Source organism: Lethenteron reissneri, chromosome 20 (assembly GCF_015708825.2).
Source record: "Lethenteron reissneri isolate LAM-NWPU_2019-01 chromosome 20, ASM1570882v1, whole genome shotgun sequence".
Taxonomy (NCBI): domain Eukaryota; kingdom Metazoa; phylum Chordata; class Hyperoartia; order Petromyzontiformes; family Petromyzontidae; genus Lethenteron; species Lethenteron reissneri.
Window position 1 is genome coordinate 9,089,769 of NC_083798.1, and position 15,250 is coordinate 9,105,018.

General features: G+C 52.2%; 2 protein-coding genes across 4 annotated transcripts; both read right to left on the reverse strand.

Annotated features, from left to right (window-relative positions):
* Positions 1 to 175: 175 nt before the first annotated feature.
* Positions 176 to 5,860, reverse strand: LOC133344507 (ankyrin repeat domain-containing protein 33B-like). Its single transcript, XM_061554485.1, has 5 exons — positions 4,694 to 5,860; positions 4,356 to 4,485; positions 1,658 to 1,807; positions 566 to 859; positions 176 to 483 (listed from the first exon to the last, which is right to left on the reverse strand). The coding sequence occupies exons 1-5, from the start codon at positions 5,069 to 5,071 to the stop codon at positions 176 to 178; spliced, it is 1,260 nt and encodes a 419-aa protein (XP_061410469.1). The 5' UTR covers positions 5,072 to 5,860.
* Positions 5,861 to 5,985: 125 nt separating this feature from the next.
* Positions 5,986 to 14,703, reverse strand: LOC133344713 (ropporin-1-like protein). 3 transcript variants are annotated; one of them, XM_061554797.1, is made up of 6 exons: positions 14,568 to 14,703; positions 10,271 to 10,418; positions 9,044 to 9,167; positions 8,309 to 8,470; positions 7,965 to 8,140; positions 5,986 to 6,419 (listed from the first exon to the last, which is right to left on the reverse strand). In XM_061554797.1, the coding sequence occupies exons 1-6, from the start codon at positions 14,701 to 14,703 to the stop codon at positions 6,347 to 6,349; spliced, it is 819 nt and encodes a 272-aa protein (XP_061410781.1). In that variant the 3' UTR covers positions 5,986 to 6,346. The 3 variants fall into 3 exon arrangements, with proteins under 3 accessions (XP_061410781.1, XP_061410783.1, XP_061410784.1); XM_061554799.1 differs by having other exon boundaries at positions 10,271 to 10,422; positions 14,568 to 14,697; XM_061554800.1 differs by lacking the exon at positions 14,568 to 14,703 and adding an exon at positions 14,450 to 14,469.
* Between the last annotated feature and the right edge of the window lie 547 nt (positions 14,704 to 15,250).

A 15,250-nucleotide genomic window follows, 5' to 3' on the forward strand; every position in this document is an offset into this window, starting at 1 on the left:
AAGCGGGGAGCAGAGTGAAGCATGGGGGAGGGTAGAGAGTCCAGCGAGAGCTTGAAAAACTGGGGGGGGTTCTGGGATCCGGGGACATAAGGTGTGGGGGAGCAAAGGGAAGAGGGGGGCAGATGGCAGCGTGCCCGCCACCCGTCCAAGCGGAGACTCGAACGCAGCGGTGCGCTCAGGGGCCGGGGACGCACAGGAGTTGCGCGCTCTGGAGGCCGCGGGGACTCCGGGCGCCTTCCTCGGGCGCAGGAGTCATCCTCCCGACCTTGCTGAGCCGGATGCTCGGCAGCGGTGACTCGGGGCGGACTCTGACTCGGAGCCGCCAGGTCCGAGTGAGCATCCACCAGCCCGTGGCCCGCGCGACACGCCCACGGCCACGCGAGGCACCCCGCAAGTATGGCGGCGCGCCGGCCCGTGGCCCCGTGACTTTGGGGTCGCCGCCGCGCGTCGTCGCGGCGCTTGCAGGCGCCTCGACGGTGGCCCCTGAGTCCCGGGTGGTCTCGCCAAAACAAGGCTTGCACGCCGTGCCGACGAAGGGGCCGGACACGGCCGTGGTTGCGCGGACCATGTGGTCGAGCGCGCCGTTGTCTTGGGGCCCCCCCCGGGAAGCATGCGTCCGTCAGAGCTCGCAGGGCCCTCAGGAAGCGACCGGCGGCCCCCTGGCCGGCGGAGGAGGCGTGGTCGTCGTCGCCACCGAGGCACGGGGACCCCAGGCGGTACCCATCGCGCTGGAGCCACTCGGGCCGGCGCCTCTTCGCCAGACGCTCCAGCAGGGCCGCCGTGTCCGCGCGTCCACCCAGCAAGGCCCACTCCTGGGCCCGCAGCCCGCGGCCGCTGTCCCGCACCTCCATGTCCGCGCCTGCGGTTGCGCGCAAACGTCCCCTTGACGTGAGCCGTGCAAACGGGGCCACTCGGAGTGTGGCCTCCTCCACCTCGTGCCCGGTCGCCTCCCCACATACGACAAAACCACCGTGCGACGCGAAACACTGTTCACTTAATTGGCTACAAGGTGATTGGCAGTACAACAAGTGTGTGGAATGCATCTGTGCAGTTCCTTGAGCGTTGTATGCGCGGTGGGGTTTCAACAGGGCCTCCGCTTAACTCCCATGAGTCAAACACACAATCGTGGCAGGGCCAACCATCCCGATGCAGCACCCTCCTGAAGGAGAGTCCTGAGACTCGTTGAGGCTTCCCTGGATCGTTCTTGTTATTGTTGGCTCTTGAAACGGTGGCTGTCACCCACGGGTGTTCACACTCAACTCCTCACACCAAGCTACCGTGGTGTGAGAAGGTGTGACTGGGAGCCTTGGGCATCTCCACTGAACCACAATAATCCATCCCACAAGTGTCGAAAGAATGCATTTTCAGAGTCAATTCTAGACCCGGTGAGTGGTGAGGAGTGAGAATGGACGAATGGTGAGGTTGCGAATGAGGGGTGAGTGATGAGGAACGACATTTAAGGTGTGAGGTGTTAACGAGTGAGGCTCGAGTGGTGAATAGGGGAGCCGCGAGGGGTGAGGTGGAAGCCGTCAGTAGTCATGAGGAGCTATGGGTGAAGGTTGCGGAATGAATTGAGGTGTGAGGAGCAGGTGAGGAGTGACGGGGTGAGGAGCGACGAGGAGTGACGGCGTGAGGAGCGGCGAGGCGGTGGCCGCACCTGCGAGCACGAGTTGGCGGGCGCACTGCAGGCGGCCCTGCACCGCGGCCTGCATGAGCGCGCTGAGGCCCAGCGCGTTGGGCACCTCCAGCGCGCCCCGCGCCACCACCGCCTCCACACAGAGCAGCTGGCGCGTGATGCCCACATCGCCTGGTGAGGGTGGGGGGTGAGACCTGGTGAGTGGTGAGTGCGGTGTGAGACCTGGTGAGTGTGATGTTTGTCTTACTGGGGGGTATCTGAGTCTTGGTGAGTGTTGAGTGCTGGTGAGTGTGGATGAGACCTGGTGAGTGTAGTTGAGACTTGGTGAGTGTGGATGAGACCTGGTGAGTGTGGGGGTGAGCGTGGCGTGCCGCGAGTGTTTTGATATTGGAGCAGTGAGCGGCTGTGGTGCTGTGGATGAGGTTTGTGGTGGCATGAGGGTTATCATGAGCAATGTTGGTGGCTTGTGCTGTGGCGGTGAGACGGGTGTCGAGGTATAATGCGGTGACGTTTGGTTACAGATCACTCTATTTAAGCAACATCAACATGCGTTTCGCTGACTTGTTTCGGCTCTGGCTACGCGAGAGAGAGTGAGCGACCATCACTCGCGTGTTTGTTTTATTGTAAATCCTGGGGAGCGGAGAAGCCTTCAGCGATGAGAGACCGCGACATTGTCAATTATCACCGCTCATCTTTCAATTCACCGTGAACCCCTTACCAATGCAACCGTAACCCACTTAAACCGAGCCACACGCCGTAGCCTCAGCCCATTTGGCACCGGCGCCCGAACGAGACCGAGGCAGATTCACAGCCACGCGTCGTTCCTAGCTCACAGCGCCGCCTGGCGGACGAGCCGGGGACATACTATAGACGATGATTGCCATTCACTTCCAATGTGGGTGCTCCTGGTCAACATCATGATCCATATTCGTTTTTATTGGGCTCAGCCGCGTGGTAGTTTTAATTAAAAAACGATTGCATTTAACCCCTCCACCACCCGTAAATATTGTCACGTCTACAGATGTTATTTATACGTGCCATGATGCATTTATCAAATTCTGACCGATAAATCTCACACTCACCGGTGTCTCAAGGCCTTTCATGACTGATGATTCCTAAAAACTATGAAACCGGAATACAACGTTTCGGTAAAAACTGTTTCACCTATCCCGTTGCCATCTCGATCCTCGTCGGTGAACCGCCGGCTCAAGTGAAGTCACTAAATTATCTTTGCGTTCGTTCAGACTCGTTGCTTTCATCTCGTCATAGTCGGTAGCGGCGTGGGCTCAGGTCGGCAGTGTCGAGCGGTGGTTATCACCCTGGGGGACGCTGACTCCTGGTGGTACGTGGCAATGTCCCAGGGGGTACGTGAGATGATTTATAAATGTGTTAAATGACATCATACATGAGAGTCATTGGTGAATAATCCCGTATGAATCTGCCAATATAAAATAACTACGATAAAATGTCCATCCATACGGTAACCTATAACGATATAAAATATCTTTATAAACTCACCGATCATAAACAATGCGGTTTCCAAGACTAACCAGCGAGCCGGAACAAATTACGTCACGCATGCAGAGCGTCCGTTGATTTTTTTTTTATATTCTCTCACAGTTACTCGCTGGTTAAGATACCTCACAAAATGGACAAGTGGTTAAAATATTGATGTTCATTGTTCATACATTTATTTGTCAGAACCATGTTGGGTCAGACGAGGGAGTACTCGGGGGGGACAGTAGCTGAAAAAGGTTGGTGTAGAGTATTTGGCTTCTGTAAATTTCCACGTGATAAGCCACTTCGTTGAGCTATAATTGGTGACCAGGTCGCTTCTGATAAAGAGCTATAAAGTTCAGTGGACCTTATCTGGTAAAATAAAAAGTGTAATAGTGCTATTTGCCATCACGCTTGATGATTGTCGTCCACTCAGAATCATCGCCAACTCAAACAAAACAAACTCTGTTGACGGATACTCACTCAACTCACGTTCATAATAAGGTCAAATGCTGCATGCAAGGCCCGATCTGGTGCTCCCAATCGCGCCTTCTGCTGTCCAGAAATCACATTTCCGTGAATTGTTGTTCTTATGTTACCTGCCTCTCTGGCCCTCTTGGGAGGTGGAGTGGGGGGGGGGTCTCGCAGGAAAGTCTAACTAATTCTCATGATGCTTTTTCATGAGGGTCCTGCCAAGATTTCACAGGAGGGAAAGCAGGGCGGGAGGGGGTGAGTGCCGACGGTTGCAATGTTTCTCCATAATAGAGGTTTTTAGGTTAAATCGCATGAATATAAATGTGTTGTTAAACCTGCCACCACCGACACCGCCAATTAGTAAGGTTTGTAAATGCTGTCGGTTTACTCTCCAACACCCTGTTGTGCTGAACTAGTCACTAATTGGCATGTTTTGTTTACGTGACAAACTTTACTTCACACGATGTAACCCAAAAAACCTCTATGGACATTGGTCGCAAAAGCCTACGTGTTATGTTTCTTCAAACTAAGTAATGCATTTGCAAGGTTTAAAATGTTAACCTTGACACCAGCACACAATGGCCTATACCTCTTCGACTTACGTCACGGGATCTTTGACGTCCACTGTGAAGCATATGCCAAGTAATTAAACAGCGAACGCTCTACCACTGGGCTATGTTACCACTCCAAGATGTTATCTGCCCGTCCGCTCCCCTTGGAGGGTCTTGCACACGTGGTGGGACGTTACCTGCCTGCACCGCCAGCATGAGCGCAGTGTTGCCCTCGTTGTCAGGAACTTGCACGTCAACCAGGGGACACTGCAGAAGCACAGACACGACTCCCGCGAAGCCGCAACAGCTCGCCACGGCCAGACCCGTCTGTGTGGACCGCGGGCACACGGGCACAAAGAAAACGATGCCACCTGTATTGTGGCGTAGCTATCTTCGATTGCACAGGCAGTGCAACTTCACCGGGGCCATTTGGGAACCACTGCACTAGCCTTTGACTCCAGAGTGCTGGATCACAGGCACGGCGCTAAGCTGTGTGATTGTAGTGGCAGTGGTAGTGGTGCTCACTGCTGCTCACCCTGCCGTTGGCATCTGTCGCGTTCACGTCGCCCCACGTGGCACCCTGCCCCAGCAGCCAGCGCAGCGCCACGCAGTTGTTGCTCCCGCACGCGTTCAGGATGGCCGTCCTGCAGTCCCTGCCGCGCGATAGCGCGCACCTGAAGGGCTTCGTCTCACTCCCCTCCTCATCCGACGATGACGAATCTGATGATTGTAATGATTGTTCTGATGATGATGAGAGATTCGTGTGTCCGTCTGCCTGACTGTGTGAGGAGCAGTTGTCTGAATCTGGTCCTGTGCCAGGCTCCTTTCCATGATTTATCTCGATATTTGAGTTATGGCCACAGGGCTTCCCTCGCCCTGTTCTGACCTGAAAAGGCGCTCTCTGTGATGACATGGTGAAGACTCCAGATTGAGCCCAGGCATCTCAGTACATACCTCCAGTCAGATGCCCCGCGATTTCTTATCACATTCATCCGAGGGGAAACCTCTTCTCCCTGCCTGGGGAGTGGGGAAACGCTGGATGCTGTCAGGGAGGCTAGTGCAACTCGTAAGCAGATTTGTCCCCCGTTAATCTCTAGATAATGCGAGCTCAGCAGATCCTGACTTTATTGTCCCGCATTAGCAAGACCCGGCCCCTCACCATGAGCCGCGACCACCCTTGGCACGGGTGCAACACTTTCCACGTGTGACGCACGTGGCCATTGGGAGGTCACGTTTATGATTCTGGCGTGGAGTAAGCACAGCGGCCGGGATATATGTGCACACATGGGTGGTCCACATAGATTACTGCCCCTCCCTCCATCCATCCCATTCCATCACAATTTTCGTCATTCCATCCCTTCTCTCTCCCTTTACATTCCTCCCTACATCCCCCCAAACTTCCAAACTTCCAAACTTCCAAACTTCCATACTTCCATACTTCCATACTTCCAAACTTCCATGCCTTACTTCTGCTGTCTTCATGGGAGAAGTTTGGGGGAGGCACTGGGGGGCAACGCCCTCCCCAAACTGGACACCTTCATGAATGTATTTTGAGTAGTTTACAATTAAGATTAAAAATAAATTATATGCACCCGTGATTCCTAATGTGAGAGACAAAGCGAACCCCTGCGCTCTCCAAACTCCGCCTATGACTGTCTTCCATCCACCTCGCCTCACATCCCTTATTCTGTCTTCTATTCCTCCTGCTTCCATCCATAATTCTTCTTTCACTCTCCTTCCATTCCTCTCATCCATCCCTCCACCTCTTCACACTAATCCCAAATAAACAGGACGGGTTTACATAACATAATACACTGGGAGAATGAATGAGTATTAACTCATAAATCACGTTCGGCATTTATTGATGAAAAATAGCAAAACACTGATGATAAAGATTATATCACTTCTTGACTATCCGAGCAAGGCCGTGTCACCCTAACCTGCCACTCGAGCCCCGTCCATCACACGAGGTGTTGACAAAGAGAGAGAGAGAGAGCTCCTAGCCAGAGCATGGGGACCTGCATGGAGTGCCAAGAGCGTCTTGGGTGGACACCTGCCAGTGGCTCTACCGGGGAAACTGAGAGCGGTTCTGGAGGCGGAGGTGGTCCACGGTAGTGAATGGTCTTCGATTGGTCTTTGTGTAGGACGTGAGCACTGGAGTGGCCAGGCAGAAGCCAGGTTTCGGGGGTCAGGCGGGGGTTAGGCCAGGGAAGTCAGCCTGGTTCAGATTCCGCGGCATCACCAGTCCATCTTGCCTGTCTCTAAACAGACACACAGAAGATACGCAATATTCGTGCAGAAATGCAGCCTTATCTCATCGGTGCACGGTGCGTGCATAATGAGGCGCCACCACCTCACTCGCACATATTTCCTGCAGGGAATGTAAACACGCGGTTCGTCAGTATCTAGTGATGACAACATATTCATAGCCATGTTTTACTGTATGCGGTTGAAACGGATCTCTTGTTTTTTTAAAGTTATTACAAAGAATGCGCCCAGGAGCGGCGACGCAAGTGCACCGATACCATAGGCGAGGCAGAGCCAAGATGACTTTGTGCTCAAGTGAGCATTGAGCTATCGGTCCTCATCTCCTGTTAACAGACTTGCAGTGCCAGTCGTGAACATTCCACTCTGTATGTATGTTGAACTTCTTTTGCACCATACATAGCCGGCCATGCTAATCGGAAGTGATATGGTGGGGGGAGAGTCTGTCCGTAGATGAAAGGACTGTCCATGTATTGATCATAATGCATTAAATAACCAAACGTATTTAATCTAATATTAGCTCATACATTTTTTAAGTAATTCATTTGAAATATTAATAGACTGCATGATTTGTACAAAAATGGTACACACACTTCGGTCCCTATTGAACAATGTCGTGTATTACACACATTCCTTGTAGGAATGTCCCATATGTTCAAGCCTGAAGTCTGAATGCATTCACTAGAAGGCCCTGATTAATCAATGAGAGAGCGGGGCTCAGAGCATCAGTCACAAGCCTGTGGCCGGCAGAACCACCGGCACTGTGCAAGGCTGTGGGAAACGGTCCGCGGAACTGTTGCAGATGCTACGATTTAGAGTTTTCATTTATAAAATGATGCTATCGGTGCACTGTGGTTGACAGACATTTCTTGAGAGTTTACAGTGGTGCACGGATACAGAGAGGTTGGGAAACACAGGTTTAGAGCATTCATGTGACTTCACCATTGAATCACATGTATTCACGCTCACTCATGCCCCCTCCTCACTACTGGCCACAGTCCACTGTGTTTATAACCAGCTGCCTTGCCATAAAGGTATTCTGCTACTCGTGTATATTAACCAGCCTTTTCCCCACTACTATGCTACAGTCTCGACAATTGTTTATGTGCATGTCATGTATTCCTTAGGTGGAGTACTGTAGATTATATACACAGTGCTGTGTCGTGGTGGAAGGTCCTGTAGTTAACATAAACGTAATTTCTCTTAAATAACAGTAACAAAAAGGGAATAAATTACAGCCCCATTATCACCTCTGCTGGATGAAGCCCTGGGAGATGTTTGACTATAATTGACCACACTGATCGCTGGATTGGCAAAAGGAATGTCCAGGAACGATTCAAGTACCACTTGCCACTGATGGTTACTCGTGGCGGGGAAATCAAACTCGGGTTACCGAGTTGACAGCACAGTACTCTAACTGTGAGCCAAAACAGAATGAGGCGACAAGCCGGTGACTGTGAAGTTCCCCTCCTCGAACAGGAGCCGTGGTGTTGGCATGAGATGCGGTGGTGCCACACAGCCCGGGTGCACAGGGTACTGACGCCTGAGCCTGCAGGTAGAGCAGAACTGCATCGACGTGCGCACGCGGAATGTCCCCATCCACCTCGGCCAGGTACGAGTAGAGCTGCTCGAAGACTTTCACAGGCACACGCGCCGCTCCGCCCTCTGGGTCCGTGCTTAGCAGCTCGCACGCGTGCTGTAGGGCGCGAGCCAGCGTCTGGTTCATGCGCAAAAACGGTACGTGTCGTGCATTAACAGGAGTATGCGTGGCAGATTGACCAGCCAGCGACCGCGGCGGCCTGCGAGGCGTCTGCTCGGAGGGAACGCCAACGCGACGCTCAACTCCTCATGTATGCGGCTTGTGCCACCCCGTGGAGAGACTTACGCCTCCAAGAGAGCTGCAGGCCAGGGCGAAAAACTTGATCCATTCCACATTTGGCTCAAACGAGCCGAGGGCCAGCAGGCTGGAGAGTTGCTCGACGGGGAGGCACAGGGCCACCCACCGCTCCTCCAGAACCTCACGGGTCACCCACTCATTGCTGCCCATCTGCAAACGACACCCATCAACTCATGAAAACCTGGGTATGATGAGCCAGCTCTGGTGTGAGTGCACAGCAAGGTGACAGGTCCATGTAATTGAAGGCATGTTTCATTGCGGAATTTAAACTGTCACCATCACTTGATGTACCACACATGGCTCAGATGATTATTTTGTTTTATGCAGTTTGCTGAGCACAGGCCCAAAAAACCAGTCACAAACAGCACCATAGAAGATGTAAAAATATATATTTAACACGCTTCTGGTGTTGAGCAAAGTTATTATGATAATAGCTAGGGGAAAAGACGATGGGAGGGAATTCCAAAGTTGAGCAGTGAGAAGGAAAAAGCATGAAGAGAAGTGTTGTGACCTACAGTTATTTATGGTGACTGAACACAGTGTGGATGAGACAACACAGTCAGTCTGGTCGACCGAGTCCTTCACATAGGTGAAGGAATCAATTCGCAAAATTCATGGGAAGAGAAATCACAGTACTAGCGATAGAAGCGCGATAAGAGGCAACAGACCGCTGTGTAGAGGCTATGTGGAGCTCTGTGTGAACGTCTGTGTTGGACAATCCACCTGGGTGTGTAGGGTGCGCAGAAGGCCCGGGGTGAGGCCGGTGTCATCTCTCTGCGTAGCCACGGGCATCTCCAGACGCTCCTTCACAGGCAGTGGCTCCCCCCGCACCTTTGCATGGAAGTATCTGCACGGCAACAGGCCAGGTGGCTCTGAGGTAGAGCGAGCGGCTCTTAATCGGAAGGTTCCAGGTTCAATTCCAGATTCGGTGTTAACTTAGCCCATCATTCCTTCAGGGTATAATACAATGCGTTGAAGGGAGGCCAACAGTGGTTATTCCGTGGGTGTCCTCATCCCCTCATAGTAATATGGAATTTCTACCACTTGCTCGGGGCTTTATATAGAGGAGAGATGAGCACCTACTCAATGCTCATTTGAGCAGAAAATCACTGACTCTTGACCTGTGCAGCAGGGCACGCAGGCACATGAAATTGCGGGTGCCAAAAGTTAAGAGCGCAGGTGCAGTACGTATTCAGAAGAGATCTGTCGTCAATTATGAAAGGGGCTTGGAAGATACAATTGATTATATTTACAGAATAGGAAAATCCAGATTATATATAAAACAAAAACATGTCATGGCATTCCGTGCTCATTGAGTAATAAGTGTTATGAAGTGGTGTATGCCTAGTGATGCAGTGGTGTGTGTTCTGCTGTGTACATGGGTGGACAGAAGTAGTCCTTGAATGTATTTAGTGGGTATGGGGTAAGGTGGTGATTATCTTATTGCGATATGGACCCGTTACTCGAGTCGATTTATTGCCATGGCTAACACCAGATGCAAGTGATATATTAACTGGTGTATAGTGTAGTGGGGTGTGCTGTGGTGTTAAGAGAGGGGTGTACTGTATAGTGTGGTGGAGCATAGTGATATGTATACAGTACTATTCTTTGTGGGGAGCGGTAGTGTAGTGGTTAGTGCGCTGCACTACAAACCGGGCTGGCCAAGTTCGATTTCCACTCACGGCCAACACCAATAACAATTATCTAAACCAGTTCTGAGCCTTCCCAAGTTTGACTCGGCCTTAATGATGACTACCTGGTGCGGTGTGTAAGAATCAGCACTGGGGAGTCAAACGTGACTGGGCGTGGTGCTGGCCACCCATCTGCTCCTCTACCCCAACATTCTGTTTAAGGCTATACAGGGGATATTCTGTCTTTGTATAGTGCAGTGGTATATATGTAGATGACGAAGGTGTGTTTTGTGGTATGTAGAGATGACAGCTGCCGTACGCGGAGGCCCAGGTGAGCACGTCTCGTGGCTGCGTGCGGATGGCCGCCTTTGTGAACTGCTTGAGGATGTCAGGTAGCTCCGGGGGCACGTGGATCTGCTGCGCACAGTACATCTCCTCGGGAGGGGGCATGGTGGTCGCGTTCCTTCCTGTCTGCGTGAACACACGGATTATCACATTAATCAAATGTGCCACAGGCTCTGCATTCACTGCATGCACGACTGCAAAGCTGCGCCGCTCAGAGGTGTACAGGTTCGCAGCCTAAGGGAAGCAAGCGTGACAAGATCACATCAAGTTATGATGAAAATGTGTCCGATTACGTAGGGGCCCTCCCAACCTCGCTGCTCCAAATAACACTGGATTACTGGGACGATTATCCGTGCGCACAAGATCATCACTGGATGAACACACAGACACTGTGGAAACATGACCCTGGCAGTCCAGAGTTCACGACACTCTATCTAGTTAATTGTCGTGTACAATTTATTGTGTACGAGGCCTTTACCTATCTGTGCTGAGTGACTGTGTGTACTGTGTGTGCTGGCTGTGTGTGTACTGTGTGTACTGTGTACTGTATGCGCTGTGTGTGTGTACTGTGGTGTGTGTACTGTGTATGCTGGCTGTGTGTGTACTGTGTGTATAGGGTGTGTGTACTGTGTGTGCTGTGTGTGCTGTGTGTCTGTACTGTGTGTGCTGGGTGTGTGTACTGTGTGTGCTGGGTGTGTGTACTGTGTGTACTGTGTGTGCTGGGTGTGTGTACTGTGTGTACTGTGTGTGCTGGGTGTGTGTACTGTGTGTGCTGGTTGTGTGTACTGTGTGTACTGTGTGTGCTGGGTGTGTGTCCTGTGTGAACTGTGTGTACTGTGTGTGCTGGGTGTGTCTGTACTGTGTGCTGGGTGTGTGTACTGTGTGTGCTGTGTGTGCTGGCTGTGTGTACTGTGTGTGCTGGCTGTGTGTACTGTGTGTGCTGGGTGTGTGTGCTGTGTGTACTGTGTGTGCTGGGTGTTTTGTGTACTGTGTGTGCTGTGTGTGTACTGTGTGTATTTACTGTGTGTGCTGAGTGTACTGTGTGTACTGGGTGTTTGTACTGTGTGTGCTGTGTGTGTGTACTGTGTGTACTGTGTGTGATGGGTGTGTGTACTGTGTGTACTGTGTGTGCTGGGTGTGTGTACTGTGTGTACTGTGTGTGCTGGGTGTGTGTACTGTGTGTACTGTGTGTGCTGGGTGTGTGTACTGTGTGTACTGTGTGTGCTGGGTGTTTTGTGTGTACTGGGTGTGCTGTGTGTGTACTGTGTGTATTTACTGTGTGTGCTGAGTGTACTGTGTGTACTGGGTGTTTGTACTGTGTGTGCTGTGTGTGTGTACTGTGTGTACTGTGTGTGATGGGTGTGTGTACTGTGTGTGCTGGGTGTTTTGTGTGTACTGGGTGTGTGTACTGTGTGTGCTGTGTGTGCTGCTGTGTGTGTACTGAGTGTGCTGAGTGTTTGTACTGTGTGTACTGGGTGTTTGTACTGTGTGTGCTGAGTGTTTGTACTGTGTGCACTGGGTGTTTGTACTGTGTGTGCTGTGTGTGTGTACTGTGTGTACTGTGTGTGATGGGTGTTTTGTGTGTACTGGGTGTGTGTACTGTGTGTGCTGTGTGTGCTGCTGTGTGTGTGTACTGTGTGTGCTGAGTGTTTGTACTCTGTGTACTGGGTGTTTGTACTGTGTGTGCTGTGTGTACTGTGTGTACTGTGTGTGATGGGTGTGTGTACTGTGTGTACTGTGTGTGCTGGGTGTGTGTACTGTGTGTACTGTGTGTGCTGGGTGTTTTGTGTGTACTGGGTGTGCTGTGTGTGTACTGTGTGTATTTACTGTGTGTGCTGAGTGTACTGTGTGTACTGGGTGTTTGTACTGTGTGTGCTGTGTGTGTGTACTGTGTGTACTGTGTGTGATGGGTGTGTGTACTGTGTGTACTGTGTGTGCTGGGTGTTTTGTGTGTACTGGGTGTGTGTACTGTGTGTGCTGTGTGTGCTGCTGTGTGTGTGTACTGTGTGTGCTGAGTGTTTGTACTGTGTGTACTGGGTGTTTGTACTGTGTGTGCTGAGTGTTTGTACTGTGTGTACTGGGTGTTTGTACTGTGTGTGCTGTGTGTGTGTACTGTGTGTACTGTGTGTGATGGGTGTGTGTACTGTGTGTACTGTGTGTGCTGGGTGTGTGTACTGTGTGTACTGTGTGTGCTGGGTGTGTGTACTGTGTGTGCTGGGTGTGTGTACTGTGTGTGCTGGGTGTTTTGTGTGTACTGGGTGTGTGTACTGTGTGTGCTGTGTGTGTATTGTGTGTACTGTGTGTGCTGTGTGTGATGGGTGTGTGTACTGTGTGTACTGTGTGTGCTGGGTGTTTTGTGTGTACTGGGTGTGTGTACTGTGTGTGCTGTGTGTGCTGCTGTGTGTGTGTACTGTGTGTGCTGAGTGTTTGTACTGTGTGTACTGGGTGTTTGTACTGTGTGTGCTGTGTGTGTGTACTGTGTGTACTGTGTGTGATGGGTGTGTGTACTGTGTGTGCTGGGTGTGTGTACTGTGTGTACTGTGTGCTGGGTGTGTGTACTGTGTGTACTGTGTTTGCTGGGTGTGTGTACTGTGTGTACTGTGTGTGCTGGGTGTTTTGTGTGTACTGGGTGTGTGTACTGTGTGTGCTGTGTGTGTATTGTGTGTACTGTGTGTGCTGTGTGTGCTGGGTGTGTGTGCTGGATGTGTGTACTGTGTGTGTTGTGTGTGTACTGTGTGCTGTGTGCTGGCTGTGTGTGTACTGTGTGTACAGGGTGTGTGTACTGTGTGTACTGTGTGCTGTGTGTGCTGTGTGTGTGTACTGGGTGTGTGTACTGTGTGTGTTGTGTGTGCTGCTGTGTGTGTGTACTGTGTTTGCTGAGTGTTTGTACTGTGTGTACTGGGTGTTTGTACTGTGTGTGCTGTGTGTACTGTGTGTACTGTGTGTTCTGGGTGTGTGTACTGTGTGTACTGTGTGTGCTGGATGTGTGTACTGTGTGTACTGTGTGTGCTGGGTGTGTGTACTGTGTGTACTGTGTGTGCTGGGTGTGTGTACTGTGTGTGCTGGGTGTTTTGTGTGTACTGGGTGTGTGTACTGTGTGTACTGTGTGTTCTGGGTGTGTGTACTGTGTGTACTGTGTGTGCTGGATGTGTGTACTATGTGTACTGTGTGTACTGTGTGTGCTGGGTGTGTGTACTGTGTGTACTGTGTGTGCTGGGTGTGTGTACTGTGTGTGCTGGGTGTTTTGTGTGTACTGGGTGTGTGTACACTGTACTGTGTGTACTGGGTGTGTTTTGTGTGTGCTACTCGTGCTGGGTGTCTGTACTGTCTGGTGGATATGCCAAGTGCCTCGTTCACCTGGTAATGACAAGTGGTCGTTTATTTAGTGAGTGTGGATACTTAATGACGGTTAATTAAACCGTTAATGGGTGGTGATACATTGATAGTGGTTAATGAGTGGTAGCTGACAATAATTGGTGGCTCATTAATGAGTACTTAATTCACGACATTGTGAAGGCCACGGGCAGACTCTGCGGACTTTGGCTGTGTTACGCTGGGCCCGCTTTACGAACAGAGGCCAGAGGGCCCATCCACAGCTCCCCACCGACCCCGGCGACCTCGATCCCCTTTACCAGGACTAATCTAATGCCCAGGGGGGGGGGGAGTGGTGGCGCAGTAGTTCGTTAACTATTCTGAGAGCCTGGCGACCTGAGTTCGATTCCAAGCCACGGCTAACGTCACTGGCGGCTGATATATTGAACCGGTCCTGGGGTTCCCCTGTACTACCAACCTGCATTCACCAGCGTGGTGAAGTATGGTCAAGTGTGGTAAAACGACCGGCACGTCGTGGGGACGACGCCTTAATCCAGCAGTGGATTTAAAAAGGGGCTGTACCTTATATTGCCAATCAAAATAAAATCCTATTGAATGGAACCCCTAAACTAATAGCAGCCTAAACGGTAACTCCAAATTAGGATTGCGTGAAGGCCGCGCTCGGTTACAGAGACCCCAGAGTGTGGGACCGGCCTCGATTGCAGAAGACCCCCCCCCCCCCCCCCCCATATATTGAACAACTGTTCAATCACTAGGAGCCTCGTTAGCGAAGAGTGACTTCATCACTCTTCGCTAACGGCCCCCACGACTGGGCCCGCACCCGAGCGGCTTCTACATCCGCGGCGTTTCGTTGTTCCGCATCGCGCGGGGGCCCGAGCGGCGCCTCGGACGAGGGCTTCTTCCTGCTTGCCTGCCTCTCCCCCCCGCCCGTCACCGACCTGCTTGTCCGCCTCTTCTCCTCCCCCTATCGTGTCGAGCAAAGCCGACGGCGCCTTCGGTTAAAAGTCGTCGCCGCTTCTCGTTGCTGTGCTGAGCGTCCCCGCGTCTCATAGCAACGGGGCCCCCGCGTATCATAGCAACGCCCCCCCCCCCCCCGCGTATCCTAGCAACGCCCCCCCCCCAGCTCCGGTGGCCACGAGGGGGCGGCCGAGGCCCGCGGTCTCCCTGCCGCCCACCGGCTCGCGACGGCCGCCGGCTCGCGAGGCCTTCACCCCCCCCCCCCCCCGGGGGGCGGGGGGGTGAAGGCCTCGTCCAGCAGACATCGCGAGCGCAAGGAATTCGGTCAATTGGGCTGTTGGAGGTTGCTGCTGCCACCGCGGGTCTGTGATGAGTCTGTGGTGAGTCTGTGGTGAGTCTGCGGTGAGTCTGTGGTGAGTCTGAGTCTGTGATGAGTCTGAGTCTGTGGTGAGTCTGTGGTAAATCTGAGTCTGTGGTGAGTCTGAGTCTGTGGTGAGTCTGCGGTGAGTCTGTGGTGAGTCTGAGTCTGTGATGAGTCTGTGGTGAGTCTGAGTCTGTGGTGAGTCTGAGTCTGTGGTGAGTCTGTGGTAAATCTGAGTCTGTGGTGAGTCTGAGTCTGTGGTGAGTCTGTGGTGAGTCTGAGTCTGTGGTGAGTCTGCGGTGA